At 39.0% G+C, this 22880-nt stretch overlaps 1 protein-coding gene across 2 annotated transcripts in view; it reads left to right on the top strand.

The window, feature by feature from the left end:
• LOC106121340 (methyltransferase-like protein 9) overlaps nt 1-22880 on the top strand; it is a 40252-nt gene that overhangs the window by 12538 nt on the left and 4834 nt on the right. For both annotated transcript variants that reach the window (XM_013316966.1, XM_013316965.1), the window contains exon 2: nt 3066-3256. In XM_013316966.1, coding sequence (XP_013172420.1) covers nt 3066-3256 — 191 coding nt within the window. The remainder of the gene's footprint in view (nt 1-3065; nt 3257-22880) is intronic.

Genomic DNA, 22880 nt, shown 5'->3' with positions numbered 1-22880 from the left:
AATCGAAATCAATTGTTTTGCCGCAATAAATCATATCGATTTTAATTGAGTACGTGTATTATTGCTTCGAGCCATTGCCAATATTTATTTATGCATTGGCTATTTCATTGCCAGGATGTACCAGGAAACCATAAAGATCAAGTGTAAATTGGTAATAAGGAAAACTTATAGAAAGTTTTCTAGCAACGGAAATATCTGTTAGAATATAAATCAAGTTAGATTAATTAAAAGCAAACTAGTAATGTCGTATCTATATCTACAAATATTAGAAATGTAACTAAATTTAAGAATTTATCCGAATTATTTTACGAAGATCCTATTTCAAATAATAAGAAGCTAACATTATCTATCCACATATAGACTTTATATGCGCGTTATACTCGCAGAACGTCCAGGCAATCTGCATCCCGGCCTGATCCCATTTTAATGGAGCGCCCGGCAAACAAGCTCCGGAGCCGCTTACTACCAAATCCACCGGGATCCTGCGCGCCACTTAGCCCACTACCTAGTATGCATTATAGCGAAATTTGTTATGCCAAATGTTTCTTACTGATTTTGTTGCATCTCATACAATGTCGGAGCGACATTTGGAGAAACTAATTATCATAAAGAATGTACACTAGTCATTTGTAATTACATTTACTTATATAACTCGAGGAAAACATTCAAAGCTTCACGATTATTGAACAATGCGGAAATAATACGTGGTGAAAAGGCTTCGCCGTGAATAAAGCGTTCTTGCAGAAATACGTTTGTCATTATTAGTCATCTCAACAAAGGCGACAATATATCGGCCGTAATTACATCGGTAATGAGCGACGTGCTCCTCGGCGACATCTTTTGATGAGGCACAATGCGCCACGCGAAAGTCGCAACTCTACTCGAATTATAAACATGATAAATTCAAACTACCAGAAGGCGGCATGCATGCATCCAATTCTCTGTACATTTTCACACGTTTAAATGGAAATTAATCCAGCATTGTGCGGTCGGCAGTCGGCGCGCGTTATTATTTCGCTCGGTATTGACAATACGCTCGCAAGTGTTTGATTCATTAGCCGCGGGCGAACGACCGCCGGATAAAAGACCAGCATCCCTTCATTCGTTCCACAGACGCACCTACGCTGACCCGCGCGCTAACGACTCCGCGCATAATGAACGCATTGAGCGCCTCGTCTGCTCCCCGCCCCTCTGTCCCCGCTCCGCACAAACACACGATTAAACTTTACCGTCTGACCCCTTGACCATTGTGCAAAAATCGGTAACCCACATAAACACCGTAAAATAAACAAGAGCCGTTCGGCCTCGATAGCTCGTCGCTTTGAATAAATGATATTCGATTTGTCTTCCTTAACAGGTAGATTTTTAAAATGAGGAAATTGTTATTCATGCAAATCTAGCTTTACACGAGCAGAAATGGAATCCTAAACGGGAGACTCATAAATAAACGAACCGGGCCTCCAGTCTACATAATGTACAAAAACAACAACGCGGAAATTATATTCGTACAATTATTTGTGTTTATATTTTGCTATTGCACATTGCTCTAATGTCCTATTGCGCCATATTCAAATTATCTTTTCTATCTCTGGGATCCTAATGAGAGTTTACAACATTGCAGAAATATTACGTAACATCAAACGGTTTATTGTTACCGTAATTATATTGCGTACTGTTCTGTGCTGTGTTGAACCTCAATATTCATCACAGTAATTTCAATACATAAACAAAAGGCCAGAAAGTTTCTAAATACATAGATCGATATTTTAAGGGTTACAAATTGAATTCGATTTCATAAAATTAATGAATGCAAAAAAGTTTTAAAAAGGTCTATGTCATGGGTCTCTACTTGTGTAGCTTTTTTCCTCTATAAAACGACGTAATTTCTTCCTTCATCAAATATTCAGAATACGAATCTTTCATGATTGGATGTATAAATTATGAAAAAGTGATGGAGTAATGTGTTATAAACAATCTATAAGGCCAGCATTATGAATGAGTTAGGCATTGAAAATTTTCCACGATTTGTATTCCGTCTGGAGAATTCGCCTCGTCGGATCCCGTAGTTCCGATGCAGGTTATTTTAAATGTAAAATCGGCGCATTGCATAATCACCGGCGTGATTCGCTATCAGCTTTCGCTCGGTACTAAATATTTATTTCCTTCGGCCTTTTTACGATAATTTTTAGCGGCTCATCGTAAAAATGCTTTTTGTGTCTGTATTATAAATATCATAAAGAATTATATCTTGTTTTACAAGTCTTATAGTAGGATCATTGATATTTCCTTGATTTCTTTTCAAGTTTAAATATAGGTAAGAACGATTGAGCATGTCAATTTAGAACGCACTAGAGAGCCTGAGATCTCACTTTAAAAAATGTCTGCAACTCTGCACCGATATCGGCAAGTATACAGGCAGTGAACACAGCCGGTAGGAAGCCTGCCTTCACAAACAATCCGTCGACGTTTTTTCTCTGACGTCGAGAGCCGTCTTCGATTTTAATACGAAGACAGATCGTGCATTAATTAAGCCGGCCTGATGAGGTTAGCGGCGTCCCGCTCGCGCGGCCGCCATGTCATTACCGCCGCATGTAGACGCGAGAGACTGCCGCTTTTTTTTAATTCGTTATTATTCCGTGGCGTAAAGAAATGTTAATTTGAGGCGGCGTGAAATTAACAGCCGCTGCTGCCCTTTGTGAGTCCGCTGCCGCTGACTTAAACACACAACGGGTGACGAGCTATGCCTCTTTCGTACTACTCTCGTAGTCTCTTATTTGCACTGGACCGTTCTTTTTATGCGCTTTCATTAGCGACCCGAGCGCAAGTTGTTAAACATTCATTTACGATTAAGTTATGAATGGTGTTTTGTCTGTATGATATATTGACTATTATTATAACCATAAATGTTGTCACGAATAGGGAATATGAACTAGATACCCTTGATATCTCCGTTAATATTGCGATTCATATATTTTTTTGACGACGTAGCAGTGGACCCAACAAACATTACATCTACACAGCTAAGTCACTATGTTAATCATATTTTAACAGTGTCTTTTTTTCAGTGGTACCGAGTAGACAAAAGCCGGCTGAGCGAAAACCTGAAGAATAAATTCGTACAGCTCGACCCCGACGAAGAGACCAAGGAGTTCTTGTCCGCGTCAATCGACAAGTCCTCGTGGGTGTGGACACAAATATGGTACCTTCTCGCCAAAGCGGTCCTCAGGCATTTCTGGTCCATCACAGACATTAATGGGTAAGTAAACATTATTGTAATTTCACCATTGTGTTTGGATATGATGAATAGTAGTTGCACTTTACCTGTTTAGCATAATGTGTGCTTTTAAAGCGTCGGTGCATTAGGCTTGCGATAATTCCTTCTAGGGGTCTTATGTCTATAAGATCTTTCCGGTAAAGCTGTTAAAGCCTTATGAATATATTAATATCTATGCATTTACTCCTAAGTATTTTCTTCTACAGTCCAAGACTTATTGACCTACTAAACTGACCTTATACCAATTAATATTTCACATGATTGCAAAAGTCTTGTGTAAATGATGCTTCGATTTAAATTACTATGAATTAGCATTGTGGTAAAAAGATGACATGGTCGATGAAGCGTGTCAGATTGTGCAGGGTGCGCCGTGCTTTGTTGCACTCGTTTCATTCCAATAGAATTAATTAGGTAAATCATAAGGCGTAACTACTAATCTAGTGTCTACTCGTACTAGTAAATATATTACTGTAATATTACACTAATAAAGTGACTCGTGATATAGTGATCCATTCGTACACCAAATCATTGTACCGATCTATCTGTGCTTTCACATGTAGCTGAAAAAACTTACTATCGCATCTAAATCAAATGAATTTAAAATATAAATAAACGATTAACACAAATACGAGTATGAACCGTAATAGAAGTTATGCCACGAACGTATGCTAGTTAATATCATCCCTGTGGGAAATTAGGTCGTTTAGTTCTCGTTTACTCTACGTATAGCTGTTTGCCTTTTTATAAAGAAATACAAACTTAGCAGCATGTATGATATCGCGGTTCAATAAAAAGCTTGTACTAATTTAAAAGAAAATGATTCATTTATTTTTCAAACGATGAGTTGCCATTTGAATCACTACAATGGGCCATTATTAAGTGCGTCCAGATTTATCCAATTACGCCAATTACAATGTCCCGGTAGCCGTAAGTACATGCGAGTGTATTATTTCCTCATCCATTGTGTCGTATCTGCACAAATTAACTAATCCGACTCGCCTCTAGTTCGGTGCGATACTACCCCGACTTATCGATAAAATCGCCACTTGTAGGTAATGGAAAATGTTTCCGTGTCAGCCAACAGTATCATTTATTTGAATCTACTCGCTACGATTTTTGCGGTAAACGTGCCAAATAAAAATGTTTCCGAGTCGGAGCTGTTTATCGCACTTAAAACAATTTGTGTGTTTGTTTTAGTCGACAGCTCTACAAATTATCATTCCTTTGTAGTACTTTTATTGTTATACTTTTTACTGTCTTGTAATTGGGTCTGTAAATTAATGTAACATTTTTAGGAAATTGTATAATACTATTTATGATTATTAATCATTAAATTAAATAAACTTGGAAATAAAAGGTCTTTAATGAAATGTTTTTCAAATTGATGGTTTCCTTTCGATAATCTCAGTATCTATAACACCATCGTACGTTTATAGATTTTAATTATAGAATTAGAGATTAATTTTATTTGGATAATATAATTGTCGATATCGAATGGTGTGAGTTGCACGGCGCTGGGCCGCGTCCGCCAGCGCTGTGAACGCGCGCTGCAAGCGATCGCGGCGGGTGTCTATAGCGGACCACTAATAAATAATTTAAATAAATTGACGGACGAGATTTACTCATTGGCTGTTTCCGTCTCTCAATTACGCTTTATTTATCACTTGCTACTCGTCGACCGAAGTCTTGCGAGCCTCTGATACCTCTGGCTATAGGTGCGACGGATCAACGCACTGCACGATTGGATTGTTCGGAGCACATCTCAATATGTTCACAATTATTACAACTATGACAATTTGAGACGTAAAATAAATAAATCGTTTTTAAGAACTTGATAATAATAAGAGTTTGTTCGATAGTAAATGATTAGTAAGGGCTACTGTTTCGGGTACTTCTTTGAAATTCTTTCATGCCGTTTTCGAGAACAAGGAACAGCTTGGTTCGACGTATAAACGAAGCAATGCCGGATTAGAAATATTTACGAACAAATGACTAGAAGCCAGGAAGTATGTACTGATATTCCAACTCCCCCTTAAACCAAATATCCGGGATATTAATCATTGTGCCTATGGCTACGATAAATGACTCAATATACGCTCAAGCCGAACGCTATTGACTTTTCCGGTGTGAACCGCTCAATTAATGTATATTCAATAAGCTACAATTTGTTTTTGCCGACGTCCACTTTCACTTCGTGTTACAGATATCATTCAATAGATAAGAGAATGAAATGTTTCCGGAGCTATTATTTAAAATAATAATAATAAATTTACTGATATTAAATCAAAACAAATTAGAGTTCTGTGTGTTCTGGACCTTAGATATTGTGATTAAAGGTTTACTACATTGAGTGACCTACATCGGTCTCGATCTTTTTTATTTCAAAGAATACATCATATTTAGCGATCGCAAAGTCTACGTATTTTACAGGATTTGCATAAACAGTTGTAACACCTAGAAAGGTATTATAGCAATATTTTATTCTAATAGACTGCTATAAAAATCTGAAATCGAAGTAGTTTATATTATTTCATTGATATCATTTTAAATAGCAAGCAAATCATTTTAATAGGCATAATGATGACTCAATTAAAATGTATTCGGAACAATAACTTGCGTTGTCCCTCATAATTACAATAAATTAAACAATGCTTTTCAATCAGCGCTCGTCGTGATTGCTCGTTGTCGCCGACCAATAAATTACCCAAATCAATTGGCGATGTTGCTAACGTGTTTCAACAACTTTGACCATTCGTACGTTGAAAGAGGTTAAAACCGGATTTTATGAAGTGCTTAACATTATTATCAACAAAGGTAAAAGACAAATATATAAAGTTATGAAATTGTAATATATTGTAATGTTGATATCTTAGAAGGGAAAAACGATTCGAAAAAAATATTTGTATCAGTCAAAATATATGATAAAAAAACACTAATCATCTCCATAATTCAATTAAAATTGTAAATATTTATATTGTTTATAACTATTTGATTTCTCTCATTTTCTTTACATCCGATTCTACTAATATGGTCTATGAAAAAGTTATATGAGTCTTGATAAAATTATAGTAGCGTTTTAAACTCATCATACATATTCACCAACACATATACATTTATCAAGCTTAAACTTGGTTGCATTAAGCAAAAAAAAATTGCAGTGACAATACGTAATTTGTGTATTTATCGAGCTCAATGACAAAGATCGATTGGCAATTGAGGCGCGCCACAGCACTCTCGGGTTTTATGGTCACTCAATCAGGTCGCTGCAAATTACTTACACATGTGCATTCGGCGAAATTTAGAAGCAACCTGTAGTCCTATATCAGAATAATTCACAGCTACTATGTCTTAAAAATCCATTGTCGACACGTATAGTAACCAACATTTAAAAATTATTATAATCAGCATTTGTACAAAACTTGAAGATTTCAAAGTAGAAACGAGGCAATGAAATACTTTACAAATATTAAATTATCACAACAGGTCGTCACTCGCACCTTAAAATAATGCATGATAATTAAAAAACAATAAAATTTATATTGGTCGCGATGGGATCAGGTAGATTTGTCAATTTGTACCATGTCCTGTGGCGTGAGGGGCAACTAACTAATTATTTGAGCATTGGCATCATAAAAAGGTCCGAAAATCCTCAATAAATGCAAACATGTCAGTAAATGTCCCGACCCGAGCATTACCTCGATTGTTATTCGGAACTTTAATCGCCACGACCCTTTTAAAAGGTGCAGATTAATAACGAATATCATCGCTTATAATTACACTCTTCGTCACTGCAAACTTATATCGATTTTATATCCCTTTTCACTGCGTTTTTATGTCCCTCGATACGTACATGACGTTTTACAACTGTATAAAATAATATGTTTATAGTATCTGTCACATTTCAATTAACTATTGGTTACGGAGCGTAATTTTTATTTTATAGTTTCAATATCGGACTGTCCTAATGGCACTCAAACTAATTATCCAACACTTATTATAACAGATTTGTATTCAATTAATATTCGAATTTGTTGCTGTTTTTATGCAAAGAAAGCTACGATCCTGGATGTACTTTCTTTTTTAAGTATTTGTTAGTAATCAAGTAACGAGATATTTTTCACTTCTTCTTCTCACACAGAGACTTCAATTGCGAACCAAATATTGATATATTTAAGGTGGGTATAACCGTGTGGTCCCTGTTCCGAGGCGGTCGCTACTTCTCAAGCGGGCGAACGCGATCGCTTGATAGTGTACCATTAGCGCGAAGAGTCGCGCCGGCGTCCAATTGTGCGCTTAGATATCGCATACAAATGTCGATCGGTCGCCGCTCGCGCGCTCCGGCCGCTCCTCGCTCGCTCATTTGCATTCAATCCCATTGTTGCCTTTATTATTGGATGCGCTTAATCGCTAATTTATGAATCCGACTGACGCAACCAGATCTAATCTCTTCTCCACTCTTAATGGTTTACGATCTTTTCCTACGGAATGTCCAAGCCCATTTTACGTAGCGACTGGTGTCGTCAAAATTATTACTTAATAAAAGTAGTTTTAGACATATTGGTCACCCTTATTGTAAAATTATCGTTGAATATGCCACACAGTAGATTGTCGACTTGAGAAAAACGAGTGAATTCGACGCGTTACATATAACATGCATTAAGTTATAAACTGAGTTCTTTTATCATAAATAATCGTGTAAATTTTAAACTATTTTGTTGTTGCGATTATATATGGTACTGTTTCTTTAAACTCATTAGCGAATTTCAAATACAATTCCTTCCTTTAAGAGGTGATGGTAAGAAATATATTGCTTAATTTAGGCAGTCGACCTCAGGTATGTCCAATGGAGCCGAGAGCCGGGCAATTCTAAATATTTATCGACATGGTATTGCGGAGCGCGTCGTAATTATTTGCAACAAAAAGGCGACAGGATCGTAATAAGGACTGAAAAGCCGCGCTCGGCGCGTCGTCGCCGTAAAAAGCGCAAAGAATACACCTCGATATGATCGCACAAAGGCCGCTCCTGAATCCTACCTCAATGCTAATTTCCACTATCGCGCTCGCCCTCATTCATTTTCAATCGAAGCCAGCCTCCTCTCGCTTCTATTTTTTTAAAATCACATTAAAGAATCGAATATGGCGGTTGTTTTTTTTATCGTCCAGCCGGTGCGTGCGACGCGATTTATTTATTTGCGGGCTTTTTTAAAGCGACATTCCGGCCCGCTGTATACTTGTGTCTACCCGCAATTGGCATTTCGGGCTAAGCGCGAGCTATACAAAGTCGCCGGTCTTAACGGTTGTTTTTAACGCTCGGCCCCTTCGCGCAAGAAGCGGAGGATACAAATAAATTATTAATCGTTTGTCCTGTCTCTTATAAATTAAAATCCGTCCTTTTTTTGGTCGAGCGCGCCCCGGCCGCGTATTTTTTGGTCGCGCCGGGCTTAGTTGTCCGCTCTCGAATTTATTAAAAACCTTAAGCCAGAGGTGAGCAATTAAATCTGTGACAGAAATTAATACGAGAACATCCCGGGGAGTCGACCGATCAGTCCCTCGACGTTATTAATTCAAGGCTCTTGTTACTTTTTATTTGTCGCGATGTGCTTACACACGTAGCACCTTTTATGTCTACGTTATTACTATAATTTTGTACACAAAAAACACACCACGTTGGTCCAAAAATATTTGCATTCGCTAGAGTAGATACGTAATAACTTCATTACTTTGCAGGGTAAAGTTGCATAATGTTTTGAATAATGCCAGGAACCTTACTGCAAAGGAAATCCATGAAAATTATCTAATTACGTGTGTGCGGGGTGAAAAATCGCAGGTTACTTTCGTAACCGTCCGGAAAATTACTGGCATAAATCACCCGGCGCGCGGGGATGGGCTGATTTTCCATTCGCTATCTTTTTACCTCCGTATTATTTTGATTTATTTCCCCACGTAATGAAAGCTTGCGTATAGTGTTGACGTAACAAACATTTTGTTTGCTTTTTCTTTTCTTATCAATACCTTCTAGTATGACGGCTGTTAAAAATGTTAGAATACAACCTTTTCTTTAATTCCTTTTTTTTTGAAACATTAAAGTCGGATTTTTTTATTATATTCTAGTTCATTTGAATTAAAAAATTTACTTTTACCAAATACTCAATTACATCAAGTAAATAGAGATCATTTTCGTATGCTTGTATATTCACCTGTTCTATCTTAAAATATTTTTTATATTATGCAATAAATAAAAAATTATAAAATATTCAAATGAGTTCAAGGAACAGATCCATAATGGCTGCATTTGTTGGCCGGTATTATCTATTCGATTATGAGACATTCGGATCTAAATCCGCCACTACTGGAACGAGAGGACGTTATAGCTGCTATTAACACATTCTATTTATTTATATTATATGGTGACAAACGAGCAAGTGACCACCTGCATTCGCCAAAACAACGAGTAAGTTGCCTTCGAGATCCTTGCACTCAACAATTTTTTTTCACTAGTCCATTTCGTCGTGTTCAGAGTTCATTACGCGCACCGAGGTCGTATAGCGGACAATAAAAGCGCGCGTCACCACAAATAGGTGATAGTGGTGCGCTAAGTGGCGGACGCTGCGGCGTTGCATCTGATCGGATTACAGATTATATAGGCTTGTTAACATGGAATATGAAGCATTTCGCGAACCGCACGTTAATCGCGTAATTATACCCTGGTATATGTCTTTTCAAATATCTTGAAGGCTCAAGGTCATTTGCGCGCTGTGCAATGTTCTCCTCCGTGTACCTTTACGCCACGAGACTGCTTAAATAATGTTTTATGTAGCGACGCTTACGATGTTCCTAGCCGCTAAAATATTTGAACATTTTAAACATATTTATTGTCATAGAATATAATTATATACCTACATATACGGGCAATATATTTAATCACTTTATAAATGTAATAAATATTTCTAAACAACTGGACACACGGATCCCATTGTTTTTCCTAAGTGTTACGTCACAAATCTGCATTCGGTTCACCGACGTCAATGTTCGCCTGAAAGCGACAGTTCCAAGGCATAATTGCGATGAGTTGCGCACAGCGTTGTGCTTTTGTCACATTACAATAAATAATTTATATTTATTTTAAATGTCATGAAAAGTAATAATTTAGCATAAGATATTACGTCAGAACTGTTTATATACTTCCTTGGTATATGCTATCAGTAGTATCATTCTCATACGATTAATTTTCAATTTAATTGACCAATTTCTTAAGTCCCCAATGCTTAACTGTTAAAACGACGGGCTTTGCTTTGTTTTGGTGCTTACTTATTTCGAGAGTAATTACAATATTTTTATATCTTTGACTATATTTTTTCCTCGACACATTCACTTGGTACAACTAGTAAATATGTGATCCATCACTGACTTAATTCACGCCAGTGTAAAGCGTTTTTAAGTGTTAGAGAGATCCGATCCATACCTACATTTAGCCAAAAGTAACAATACTTTTAGCGCTTTCCGTAAATGTGTTTCTGTGTCCATATAGAAAAAAAATACGATTTAAATTCACAGGAAACCCGTAGAAGCATTGTTCCTCTACTAAGTATTCATATTCCAATCTTATCACACTCGTAAATCGAAGGATTAAAATCCGGGATAACAAGCTGACGCGATAGTGTTTCGAGAATTAATTAATAAGGTATTTCTCGTCCTTCTAGAATCCGCGTTCGTCGGACGCTCTGAGGATTCTAACGGCAGTCGGAACATTTCTTAATTAGCCGGTTTTTATTGGACAGCAAATTCGGTTAACATCAACAAAGGGTTCACTCAAACAAGAATAAATCGGGCAGTCGTGACGAATCACGAAGGTGTTTCGCCTGATCCCATCGTAACCCCTTTTTGTTACCGCACCGACTAATCTGGAGATGGCCTCTTGGGGTTTTTAATTAAAGGTAATGTTACATAGCTGCACGTACTACGTATAGATGTAGCCACGAGCCACAGGGTTATCAACGCTCGCGCCTGCGCAGATCGTGGTCATAGTAATAGATAAATTATCAACAAATCAAAAATACAGTGCTGAAGGCACGTGATGACCCAAAAAAATAGAATTTTTTTTATTTAAGTAACATACTCGTATTTTACAAAATAAATAACCAATAGAAACCTGTCAAACTCATTTTATTCTGTGGTAAGTTTAAAATACTTCTAATTTAATTATGATCTGAGGACATTTTAAAGTTCCACGTATATGCATATCTGAGCTGTAGAAAAATTCTAATTAAAATTTTTGATTTATGTATTCAATTAAAGGATTTATGTTTTTGGGGCAGCCCTAGTCGTCCATCAACGACGAATGGCCGTTGGTAATTAGTAGGAAGCTCATTCGATCAGGCTGAATGGGAGCAACAATGCGGCCAGTAGCGGCCGCTCCTCATCCACTCATAACAATCACTTAAAACCACAATACATTCGACTATCGGTCGCTTTTTAAGTACCAACAGATTCTTAGCTGTTAAGTGAACTTTTTCATTTTATTAACGACATACTCAAGTTTATGTACGCAAGACTTTTCGTTTATTAGAAAAAAGATAAAAATTACGAAAACACTGGTAGTCGCACAATCGTCTAATTGACAATAACTCCGTATCTAAGATTGGGTGTGTTCCCTATCTTCTCATACATGTCCTCACGTCCGCTTGACTCAATTATGATGAAACGCTCACGGGATTAAACCCACGGATCTTAAGTACATCAAATCATACTTGATATCTTATTCAAAACATCTCTAGTAGCATCGACACCGATGCGGCGATACACGTGTTGCTGTGTATCGAGATGAAATCTCTCGATTCACGCTCATTGACCGAGTTAAAAAAAGTTACATTAAGTCCTCCTTAATAGTCGCCATGATTACCATCTATGCTGAGTGGACGGCGATTATTTCCGAAGCGGGCGCTTGATCCGAGAGAAATAAAATGCGTACGCGCACGCGTCGCCACCGCGTTACGCCGCCGTTAAGAAATTACCGGCCGGCCTGTTGACGTCGCCGATTTTATCGATGGAATTTATAGTCGGGACGCGACGACTGGGCCCCTTCGCCTGCGCCCGCGCACTACCGCCACATTAGAAAAGAACAAACATCAATTACTACTCACTTAATTGCGCCAAATATGTTTACTTTGAATGTTTCTCCGGTCCATAAGAGAATGTATCGCTTGGGATAAAAAAAAAACATTGTTTTTGTGTTTAGATAGCAGTTGCATTAGTTAGTAGCATGTATGAGATGACCACTTTATGCTGACGTATTTCTTGATTCGCACAAAATTGCATTGAAAACAGAATTCATTACTTAGTTATGAGGGGATTTGATCTCGTGAGACCCCAACTATAAAACTCTATGATTCAAAAGTAGACAAATAACTTGTCAATAGATTTAAAATGTTGTTTGAATGTTTTGAAGATTGTTTGAAGATTTTTGATATGTAAATTATGTCATTTAGAATATTGTATAATGCAACTTCAACTATAGAAAATAATTATCTTCAATTGATCGTGCGTAATGTAGTGTGTTAGGATCCTGACTCTTAAAACAATTTCTTTGGTAAGAGTGTAGTGTGGTGAGGCGGCGGCGGCGCGAAGACAGTCGACACTCCGCACGGTAGTAACGAGTGTATAATTATACTCTGCCTTCGGTAGCGGAGCCCCAAAAGGCCGACTCATCGTAATTTGATGGCGTCAGAGCCCCGCTCGCCGCCAACAAAAAACTAATTAACAGACACGCCACAGAGAGACCACTACGCCCATCGCCTGTACACACATAAAATTGATTATAATTCTCATATGATTGCAAATTAATTTTGTGTAGATCTCAGACTGTTATCTTGTGACAACCTCAAAGATGTACATAGAAAAGTTCATTTTTAAGCATACAATTAAATATTTTACGCCGATACTGTTATTATTTTTTTAATTATCCTTAATCATGTAAAATAATATATGAATGGGGAGTGAGAACAGTGTCCAATGTCAAGACCGGGATAGAGGTGAGCCGTGGAGAATCGCTTTTCGGCGCTGCGGACACGGCGGCGGCTGCGCGCGATCGCGAAATCCGATAGCCGGTCGCGACGCCTCAACAAGCCGGACTTAATTCCTTTAATACTTATTTGAAGCTGCCGTACGCCCCGCGCCTGCTATATTGCCATTGTTCGACGAAATTTTATTAAAATTTTATTACCTTTTTAGCGTGCCTCGCCAAATACAGGGCATGCAATTTAGTTTTGTTGCGAAGTTACAGCGAGTATGTTCTAAACATTGTTGGCTGCGCGCTTACATTGTACAGCTCGCGTTTACCGCGGCTCCTCGTTTGTCCGAGTGCAAGTTTATATTCTAGGCCGGCTAAGCACGGTAATAGGCTAAAATCGTCTATTTGAGAATCGCTGGCGCCGTAATAGGACGCTTGATTAACCCAGAGCAGAGCCACGGGCCGGCTCCAAGAGACGTCACGTTGCAATCGCCTTCCAAGAAGCGTAGGGCTACCGGACCCCGAAAGGGATTAATAAATACAAAAGGGTTATAAAAACTGTGACAGAATTAAGACCGGGTCGGGGCGTTAAAAACGGAGGTGCCCAGGCTCGAGCGACGCGAACGAGTGAAACATAACGCGCGAAACAAAGCAGCCGGAGCGAATGCCTTAAATCATTTTTAATTATGTTATGGCGCGGGCGCGTTAGTGCGCCGGCTCAGGTTACTGCGCACCGCATTGCGCTGCGCCTGCGCATGCACCGTGCCTCCCGCTGTCCCTCGCATCGCACGCACTCGCGCCAACACACCTTCACTACTTATACGACACTGATTAATTTTAGACACTTTCTTACAACATAATCTTTATTGAACGGACCACCTATTATTATTTCTGATTCATACTCGATTATCATAAAAATTACAATATTTTTCGTATAATTTATCTATACGTACCGGTACGTACAGATTGTAAGTTTGTTGTAAACCAATGATAAAGTAGGTACCTAAACCTAGCTACCTAGTAAACTGAACAAAATATTCTTTCCATCAGGCGATACAAGCCACCAGCAACTAGTATTAATTATAAATAGTTATTACACATTACTGACATTTTCATAAAAATAACAAAGCAACGGTAAAGTAAGTAAAGCTTTCTACTTCAATCTCGAACGTTACTTATTCCATTACTAAACACACAGACGCACAGATTTATCGCCGATTCATTGTTCGATCAATACCTGAGTAATTTAATGTTTTGAAATAGGAAATTATCTTAGCTTTTGGTAAAACAGGCTATTAAAGGGACATACGTAAGAGCGGTAGCTCGTAGGCGGCTCATTTCACGGTAGCTTAGACTGGTTTGCCCTCTACATGCACCGCTTGCCTTACCATCGTCTTTATTAATGCTGTCGGATGTTTTAATAAACTTTTTTTTTCTCATTGAATCTATGGACTGAATTAGTTTTGTGTTAGCTGTTGTATGTAATTCGAAATAATTTTAATTTGATTTCCACGTGGTGGCTTTTCACATTTCTGATACGTAAGTGCGGTGGCTCATTGGAAGCGGTTCATTTCACGGTGGCTTAGCGGAGCAAGGGCGTCGCGTCGTTTGCGTTATCAGCATTTCTATTAATACCTGATAGATCGATAAGATTTTACTTATATTTTTTATATAAAGCTATAGATAAAAGTATCTTTTTCAAGATTTCATTTGTTAATTTTTTCATAATAGGACTAGACTAGAACTTACACTAAAGAAGGAAGATTAAAACGAACGGTCGCAAAATGTAATTAATTTCCAAAGAATACAGTTACTTGGTAATTCAAAACTTGCTGTCGCAGTGAATGGGTAATTACTTTCCGCAAAAAACGTTTTTAATTATCACGCTGTTCGCCAGGTGACGTCTTTGTGGTGAGTTTCACGGTCAACTGAGCGCGCGCTATGTCGCCACCACGTCGCTACATGTCATACCGATCTGCTAATCATTCGCACCAATACGTAATTATAACTACCCAGTAGGCCAACTTATGTCTTCTTTTGTAGGTGAGATAGTGTTATTTTACCCAAGTGGGTTAGTAAATTTATTTCATATATGTGTGTTTGAATGTAAATTTATTTGTGAAGGCGTAGACCCTAAACGACTAAACCGATTTTGACGAAAGGTATGTAATTTCGTCTTCTTCACCGGAGTGTTATAGCGGCACAAAATTACACAGAGGATGTGAGAAATGAAAATTCAAAATTAGCATTACAGTCTTTTCAGATTAACTTTACAATCTTTGTTTTAAAATACAAATAATAGATAGCACTATTTGATCCATTAAAGCCTTATTCAGTCGGGTATTTTGTTATATGAAAACTAGCATTAAGTTTTTTCGTTCTAATTATTAAAAATGAATAAGCCTGCACTGCAATATGGTTCATATCCTAGCTTAATTAGCTTCTAAAAACCAAATTTCGTACTGACGTCTCCGGAACTCACTCGGATCCTAAGTTGGTATAAGTTTTGCATCTCAAGATCTCGTTATTAGTCTAAGCAACTTTCTCTTGATAAGTTAATTTGAAAAAACTTTTACTGAATTCTGTATTTGATAAGCGTAATATAAAGATGACGATGGTTTTGTTAAGCAAGGCCTCCATTGAGCCAGATATAAAATGTTCATAGATTGGACAAATATAGCCAATGAAGCGATACTTGGAGTCGGATTGCAGGTGTTCGGAATGCGTGACCGATGGGGCATAGAGAAGAAGCGCTCGATTACCGCTGAATAAAGCGATTAGCGCTGAATGTGGTCCGGTACGCGGAACCAAGCGGGAGACACGACAAGTAGCTCAGCAATGCAGCGCTTTACGCTTTGTCTCAACGCTTTTGACCCGTGCCCACAGCGCACAGCTAATCACCTGAAAAACTCACCGGGTTTAATTGAACAAAAAGTAGTCGATGATGATGTTTTTATGAATTTGAGAGCAACACCCGGTGTGCCCCAGTTTTATTAAATGTTTGATTTTGACAATTTTATTTCTCGTTTACACACTTTTTATTACAAGCTGAATAAAGACAACTTGATTTTTTAATCGAAACGCTAGATATATTTTGATGATATACTAAATTATTAATACTTAAAAAAAACAGTTGAAACCTATATGAAAGTCTATATGAAATTCGTTGGAACAACGTTCAAATGGATTTAGAATATTAATTGTTAATTTATAGGCTTAATAAACACATAATAGGTAATATCCTAAAATTCAAGTAATTAATTCATACAGTTCCGCCCCCTTTCCATTTACATCATTAGGCGTGTCCAAAGAAGTGTGAAGGAAGCAAAGACAATAGACAGTGCCCATGTAAACGGTAGCCTCAGCCAATGGGCGACGTCGAAGCGGAGCGTCGGTAATTAAAAATTCAAATTAGCAGCGGCTTCCCTCGGCGCGACGCGGTTGGCGATTACAAGGCGTTAATTACACACGGCCAATTAAAACAGAGGGCGAGGACAAGTCTCGCTCGCCGCCAATGGGAGGGCGCCACTGAAACGAGGCGTGGTAATTAAGACGCGGAAGGGTTGCGATTTTCCGGGCGTTCGCGACGGGGGCGTGTGATTAATCACTCTTGAGAGGAAAGCACTTTTAAGTACACCCACAACCTGTCACGAACGACGGGACGTGGAATACACATTATCCTTATATCATATGAAGATTTCACATATAAAGAAAAAGCACGAAATTACATTTAAGTTATAAAAAGGTCATCTAAAGAAGCTTAACATACATGAAACGCCAAGCTTTCTCCATAGTTTTTTATGGCTTAATTCCTTCAATCCACCCCAACTGCTCCCAACTCTAAGAACAACGAGGTGAGTGCTATTTGCATGCAGTCATTCGTAGGAACGTAAAACCCGCGCGTACCGTAGGTGGCAACAATTGAGTTTGCGTCCGCTCCACTCGCCGCCATGTAAATGGCTTTTCCGAGCACCCTTCAAATGTCTACGCAATTTTACTACATTTGTGAAAAACTTATGTTTTTCTAAGTACCCTCGTAATATGTATTATATGTACAATGAAAACAAATGAATTACAAACTAATTTCACTAAAACATTATAACGTTCAGTAAATGATGTATTGAAGAATTCCACCACAGACTATCTTATAATATTATATTATATTATTTTTTCTTAACAGATTATAAATTGTAGTTTTGGTCCGGTCGTAGAATTTTGGATTAGATATTGGCATTAAGTTTTTTTTTTAATTATGTCATCACGAGTTTACCATTTGAATTTTTCATTCTGTTTCTTACTATCGTTTATATCCATTCACTTTAGTATTATATCGCGGCAACATTACAACCACGTACAAAACTTTTTTTTTATGTCGGAAACTATAAATAACATTTTCCGAAAGCAAACAATAACCCGGATTGTAACAGTCTGTAGAGGTTATTAAGAAATCCGATGAAGTGTAAATGAACCGCGGAGCAATTCCTGAAAGAGCCGGCCTCGCGCCGACCTAACCTCTCCCCCTCCCGCCTCGCAACCCCGCGCCCCTCGCCTCGCGCCTGCCACCCGCACGTCAACGCCAGAAGAAAAATGCTAACACGCCCCCACGAAAACTATTAGTTATTTTGGCACCCTTGTAACCCGCAACGATTATGGAGCGAGCCGACTCCGCTCAGTTGAGACCTGACACCGCCGCGCTGCTTCCACAACGACGCCAATAAAATCCGCCTTTACACGGATCTGATGAAATTCAAAACAAGATAAAAGATACGGCCCATAAAGCGTTTCATAGCTTTTAACTTATTTATGAAGCTTACTTCGTTATTAATAATTTCGTCAGCCCTAAACATTGTTCGTTATGCCGGAAGATTTATTAAATTTTTATAACGCTTTATTTTGCAGCACACTGCTTCTTTCTTGAAATGTAACAATTCAAAGATGTCTAGTAATCATTTTGAATATTTTATTTATATATTATTTCTTATTTTACATTTCATACTACATATGCGATAAACACTATACGACAACATCCATAATCCGGTCTGTAGCATCGTATGTACAAGTAGGTAGCGACATTTCGCTCGATCATGTCGCGCGGTAGCAAACAGATCCCTCTTGCACCGCCACTCCGCCCTCCCATCTGTCATGCGCTTCCGACGCGAGACCGCCGCCTTTAATTGACCTCTGGCCAGTTGCATTAGCCGGCGAAGTTATCTATATACCAACAGAATACTTCGGTTCAATATTATGTCGCTGATTGATTAACTAGAAATCATCTACTATGAAATTTTTAATCAAAATGATATTAGTAATAATTTATTCATAATATAATTAATACAAGACGAATTACATTATACAATTTAATTATTCATGTTTTTTTTACAACAGATAAAGGATGTTATTAATTATAAAATCTTTTTTAGAAATTTGACTAAATCTTATTGTTGCCTGTTGTTAGTGTCTACCATAATTAATAATAGAAAAAATTGATTAAAATTCCTGGCGACAAACTAATATGCTATAAACAATGCTGAAAAGATTATTGTAACTGTTGCTTTGTTGAAACGATTTTAAAATATTCTTCGCCACAATATCTTCCAATCAAAGAAACACGTAGGCGCTTTGTCATTGCGAGGCCCGGATCAGTTACAAACGGCGAGTTGCGATGAAAGGCCCGAGTTACAGGCAAACAATGCGGAGTCGCTTACATAAGGTACAGCACACAACAGGTCGACACTTGCACATAAGTGTACGTGGATACTTTGTACGTACACAGTCAGACAAAGCGGCACACAAACAACTGAGGTCATCTCCCCTCATTAGGTGGTTAGTTTTCCGGGCGTGTCCGCAGACTCCGCGGACGTGCGGGGGTGAGGAGGTGCAAGGCTGGGGGGGTGAGAGGTTCGGGGGGCCGGGGTTTGCTCACGGACGGGAAGTTAGTTAATTAATCCCCGCGCGGACGCTATTGGCCGGCGGCAGGGCGGGCGGGCGGCCAACTCATCGCCGACGCGTTAATTGGGCGGCCTCCAGCCCAGATTACACTTATCTCGCCTTCGATTAATGAGAATCCTCTTCTCTGACCCGTCACTATACTGTGTCAAATACCTAAACACTCGAATCGCTAGTTACATATGATCTGTTAGAGAACTTCTTTCTATTAGAGAATAATATACTAACTAAAGACCTAACGTACACTCTGTGTTTAGAGTCTCCCATAATACGTAAGTCTAAATAACCGAGCTGAGGTATCTCTGTAAAATAACATATTATTGATGTTTTTTTAAATATAATTTTTGTAACATACACTGGGTTCTTATGTAAACTTTAGTGGCTTTTTTAAAATCTTACTCCATACAAATATTCTGCATTAGTACTAAATTGGCTGTTGAGCGCTATTTTGTTTGAATATATATTTGTAATATTTCTCTACAGCAGGCCATATTCAAGTGTGTGGTTTTCAATAGTATTTAATTAGTATTGCGTTTACCCCGTCACATCGTAACACCCGTGAAACTTATCGAGGAGAGCGAGGACTGTACTTGATATACCAATAAAGAGCATGAAGAAGGCGAAAATATATGACAAAGCTCGCGGAGCGTTAATAAATATCGTAGTAGGGAAAGAGTTGGCTGCAAACTAATATTGCTCTCGTCGCGTCAAGTGAACGTATAAAGCTCAGATTTAGCGGAGCCGAGGGTTGAACGCGAAACGCCCAGGTAAAGTACCTACTTACAGCGCGATATACGGCGAAACGTAAATTATAATATCGTGTGTGTCGGAGCTGCGAGCGACCCTCTTGCCGCGCCGCGCCGCACCGCCGCACCACGCCGCGCCGCGTCGGGCGTGAGGCGCTCGCTGAAAGAAAAGCAATTTCCTCCTCCGCCCGGCGGGGCCGCGCACAACTCTCGCACTCACAAACCCCCCTCCCCTTCTCGCCCCTCGCCGACCCGTCCTCCACCTCGAGCGAATATAATTTTGTTCATTTTTTTCATTCGGCCGAGTTAATTCGGCTCCGCGGCGTACTCGGCTATTGATTAGGGCGCGTCTTACGTTTTAATTTGTTTGCGCGCGCAGCCGATGCACCGGCGAGATGAGGTCCCGACCACCCCCTGCTCTGCTGCCCTGTCCCCCCCCAACCGGCAACCGCGCCCGCCTCTAATGAAGCCTCCGCTAACTACCACTGTAATAATCACGATCCTTTTCACAATCACGCTTTGACGTCGCTTGTTTGTTCCGCGAGCAGAGACGGCGCCGAAGGAAAACATGTTGAGTCCACTCGCTCCCTAACAACATCACAATCACCAAAAAGAGCACCGACGTAAACGACTTCGTTAAATAGCAAAAAAGCATCTTTCTAAAATTCAATTATTCCTACTTCCAACGTTGAGCTATCTTTTATTCTGAACTTTGAGAGACATTTAACCTTTTATGATATCGACATAACTTTTAAGTAGATTTTCCTTTTTTATTTATCCTTTTTTATAGCTAACACAAGGATCACGACAGAAGGAAGATTCTGGTATAGCATCTCAGAATGATTTCGATTCAAATTTTGCCCCAAAGGTTTACCTAATAATTAAATGTATACATTACTTTACTAAAGCTTTCTTGAAATAGGTTTAGAAAAGTTTGTCAATTTATTGATTTACACACAGTTTCACGTTAAATAAGAGCTAGTAACCGTACTAGGAGCTATTACTCTTCCTAGTTCTTTAAAGATACAGGACGTAAAAATATCATTTTATTTTAAATATTGTAAATCTAATAGTAAGATGCAATACAGCATTATTAACAAATTATAAATGAACCTTATATACCTATGAACAATAATTTTTATATAACAACTACCCTACAAACAACCCCTGCAATATAATCTCAGCGTCTGAAACCCTCTCCTTCCTCGCTGTTGCAGTGGAGATTTCAGCGCGCCCTAATTAGCGTTGCATCGTCGGCGCGCTCTCGCGACGTCATTGGTCATCCGCGGGTGGACATCCCCCTTACCCCTCTCCGCGCCCCATACCGGCGACCTGCCACCCCTCCCACACCACCACCCCTCCCGTGAAACAACACCGCGTGTGTGTGACACATTAGTAAATGAGACTACATTCGTTACGGGCGTGCAGAGCGCCGCCGCGTAGTTTTCCTTGAAAGCCTTGCAAAGAGTTACTACAGAATCGATAGTTAATAGACACGTTAGATGTTTTCTTAAAAATTTCTTTTTATTGTCTATGTTTGAGAAGATTTTATAAGAATGATCCATGAAATACATACCTTTTCTTTTTAATTCACATCATTTTTTATTTTCGTATTCGAAATTCCTCATCAATCTCTCCATGTCCTTTACGAGAGAATCGGCATTGTATGTACTACTCTTCCAAACATTTTATCAGCCATTACCTGTCGCCCGCGACTCCGTCCGCGCGGAATAAACAAAAAACATAGTAAGAAGCTTATGTGTTCTTCCAGACTATGTTCTACATGTGTGAAAATTTCATCAAAATCCGTTCAGCCGTTCCGGAGATACCTTCAAACAAACATTCGCATTTATATTATTAAAAATCTGTATAGTTTTTAATTTAAAATGTTAGGAATACCAAATATGTCTTACTATTATCTCGCTGCAAAACAAGGTAAATAATATTATTGATAAGAAAAGTAGATTTCAAGGGCATCTGTTAGAACAAAGGAAAGCAAGAGTTGATTCTCTTATTCTCGCTGCATACTTTAGAATGTGGTGACGGAAATAGAATCATCAGGTCGACAAGTCAGGGTGGGATGTAAGCTCTCAATAAATCGGTGAGGCGACGCGTCGCTCGGCCATTAACTGCGATAGCGGCCGCTCTTCGACGCTTGCATTGTTTTATTAGTTTCGTTTTATTGTTTTAATTCGTGCGCGTGTGCGGAGTGCGCGCGCGCAACCTCTCGCCCCGCCCAGCGCGCGCTGGCCAATGGCCGCAGCGAAGTGCGCCGACAATGCTCATTGTTTCACTCCATTCTTATTTCATTTACTTTAAGAGCATCGCGTCGACCGCCGGCGCGCCTCCCACCGACCGATAATTCCAATGTCGCCGAGCACTCCGCAGATATCGAGTGGGAATCCTCGCGGCTCGAGACTTGCGAACCCCCGCACGGCACTCGTCAGCCCAGTCAATAAGCCATAAACCATCCGCCTCCGAGAAGCTATTTTAAACTCCGTCCGGGACGCGCCTTTACACCTTTTAAAGGTTATTGTGTTCCCGAAATGCTATACTTAATAACTGGCAACGACGATTGAGGACTTCACGAGGCCCGCTTCATAATGCATACGAGACAATAGACTGACGCGACACCCGACAACCACTGAACAATAAAATATCTCAGAAATTTATTAAATGGTTTGCCTCTTTTTGTGGTGTTTAATGTACATTTAATCAAGTTTTAAAGTATCTGACAGAAGCTGATATTGAAATCGTTAAAATTAGAGCATGATTGAAAATCATTCTAATTCTCAGATTGTAAGCAATTAATTTAAAAAATCATTGCACTTTAGCACATGCAGTACACCAGACCACGTGGTGCTCTAGTCTGTTACCGTATTACAATTGTGGGAACTTATTCTATTTA

This window comes from Papilio xuthus, unplaced genomic scaffold (genome assembly GCF_000836235.2).
Source record: "Papilio xuthus unplaced genomic scaffold, Pxut_1.1 DF826945.1, whole genome shotgun sequence".
In the NCBI taxonomy this organism is placed as follows: domain Eukaryota; kingdom Metazoa; phylum Arthropoda; class Insecta; order Lepidoptera; family Papilionidae; genus Papilio; species Papilio xuthus.
The sequence above is the reverse complement of the archived record's forward strand: the minus strand, read 5'-3'. Positions and strand labels throughout refer to the sequence as shown.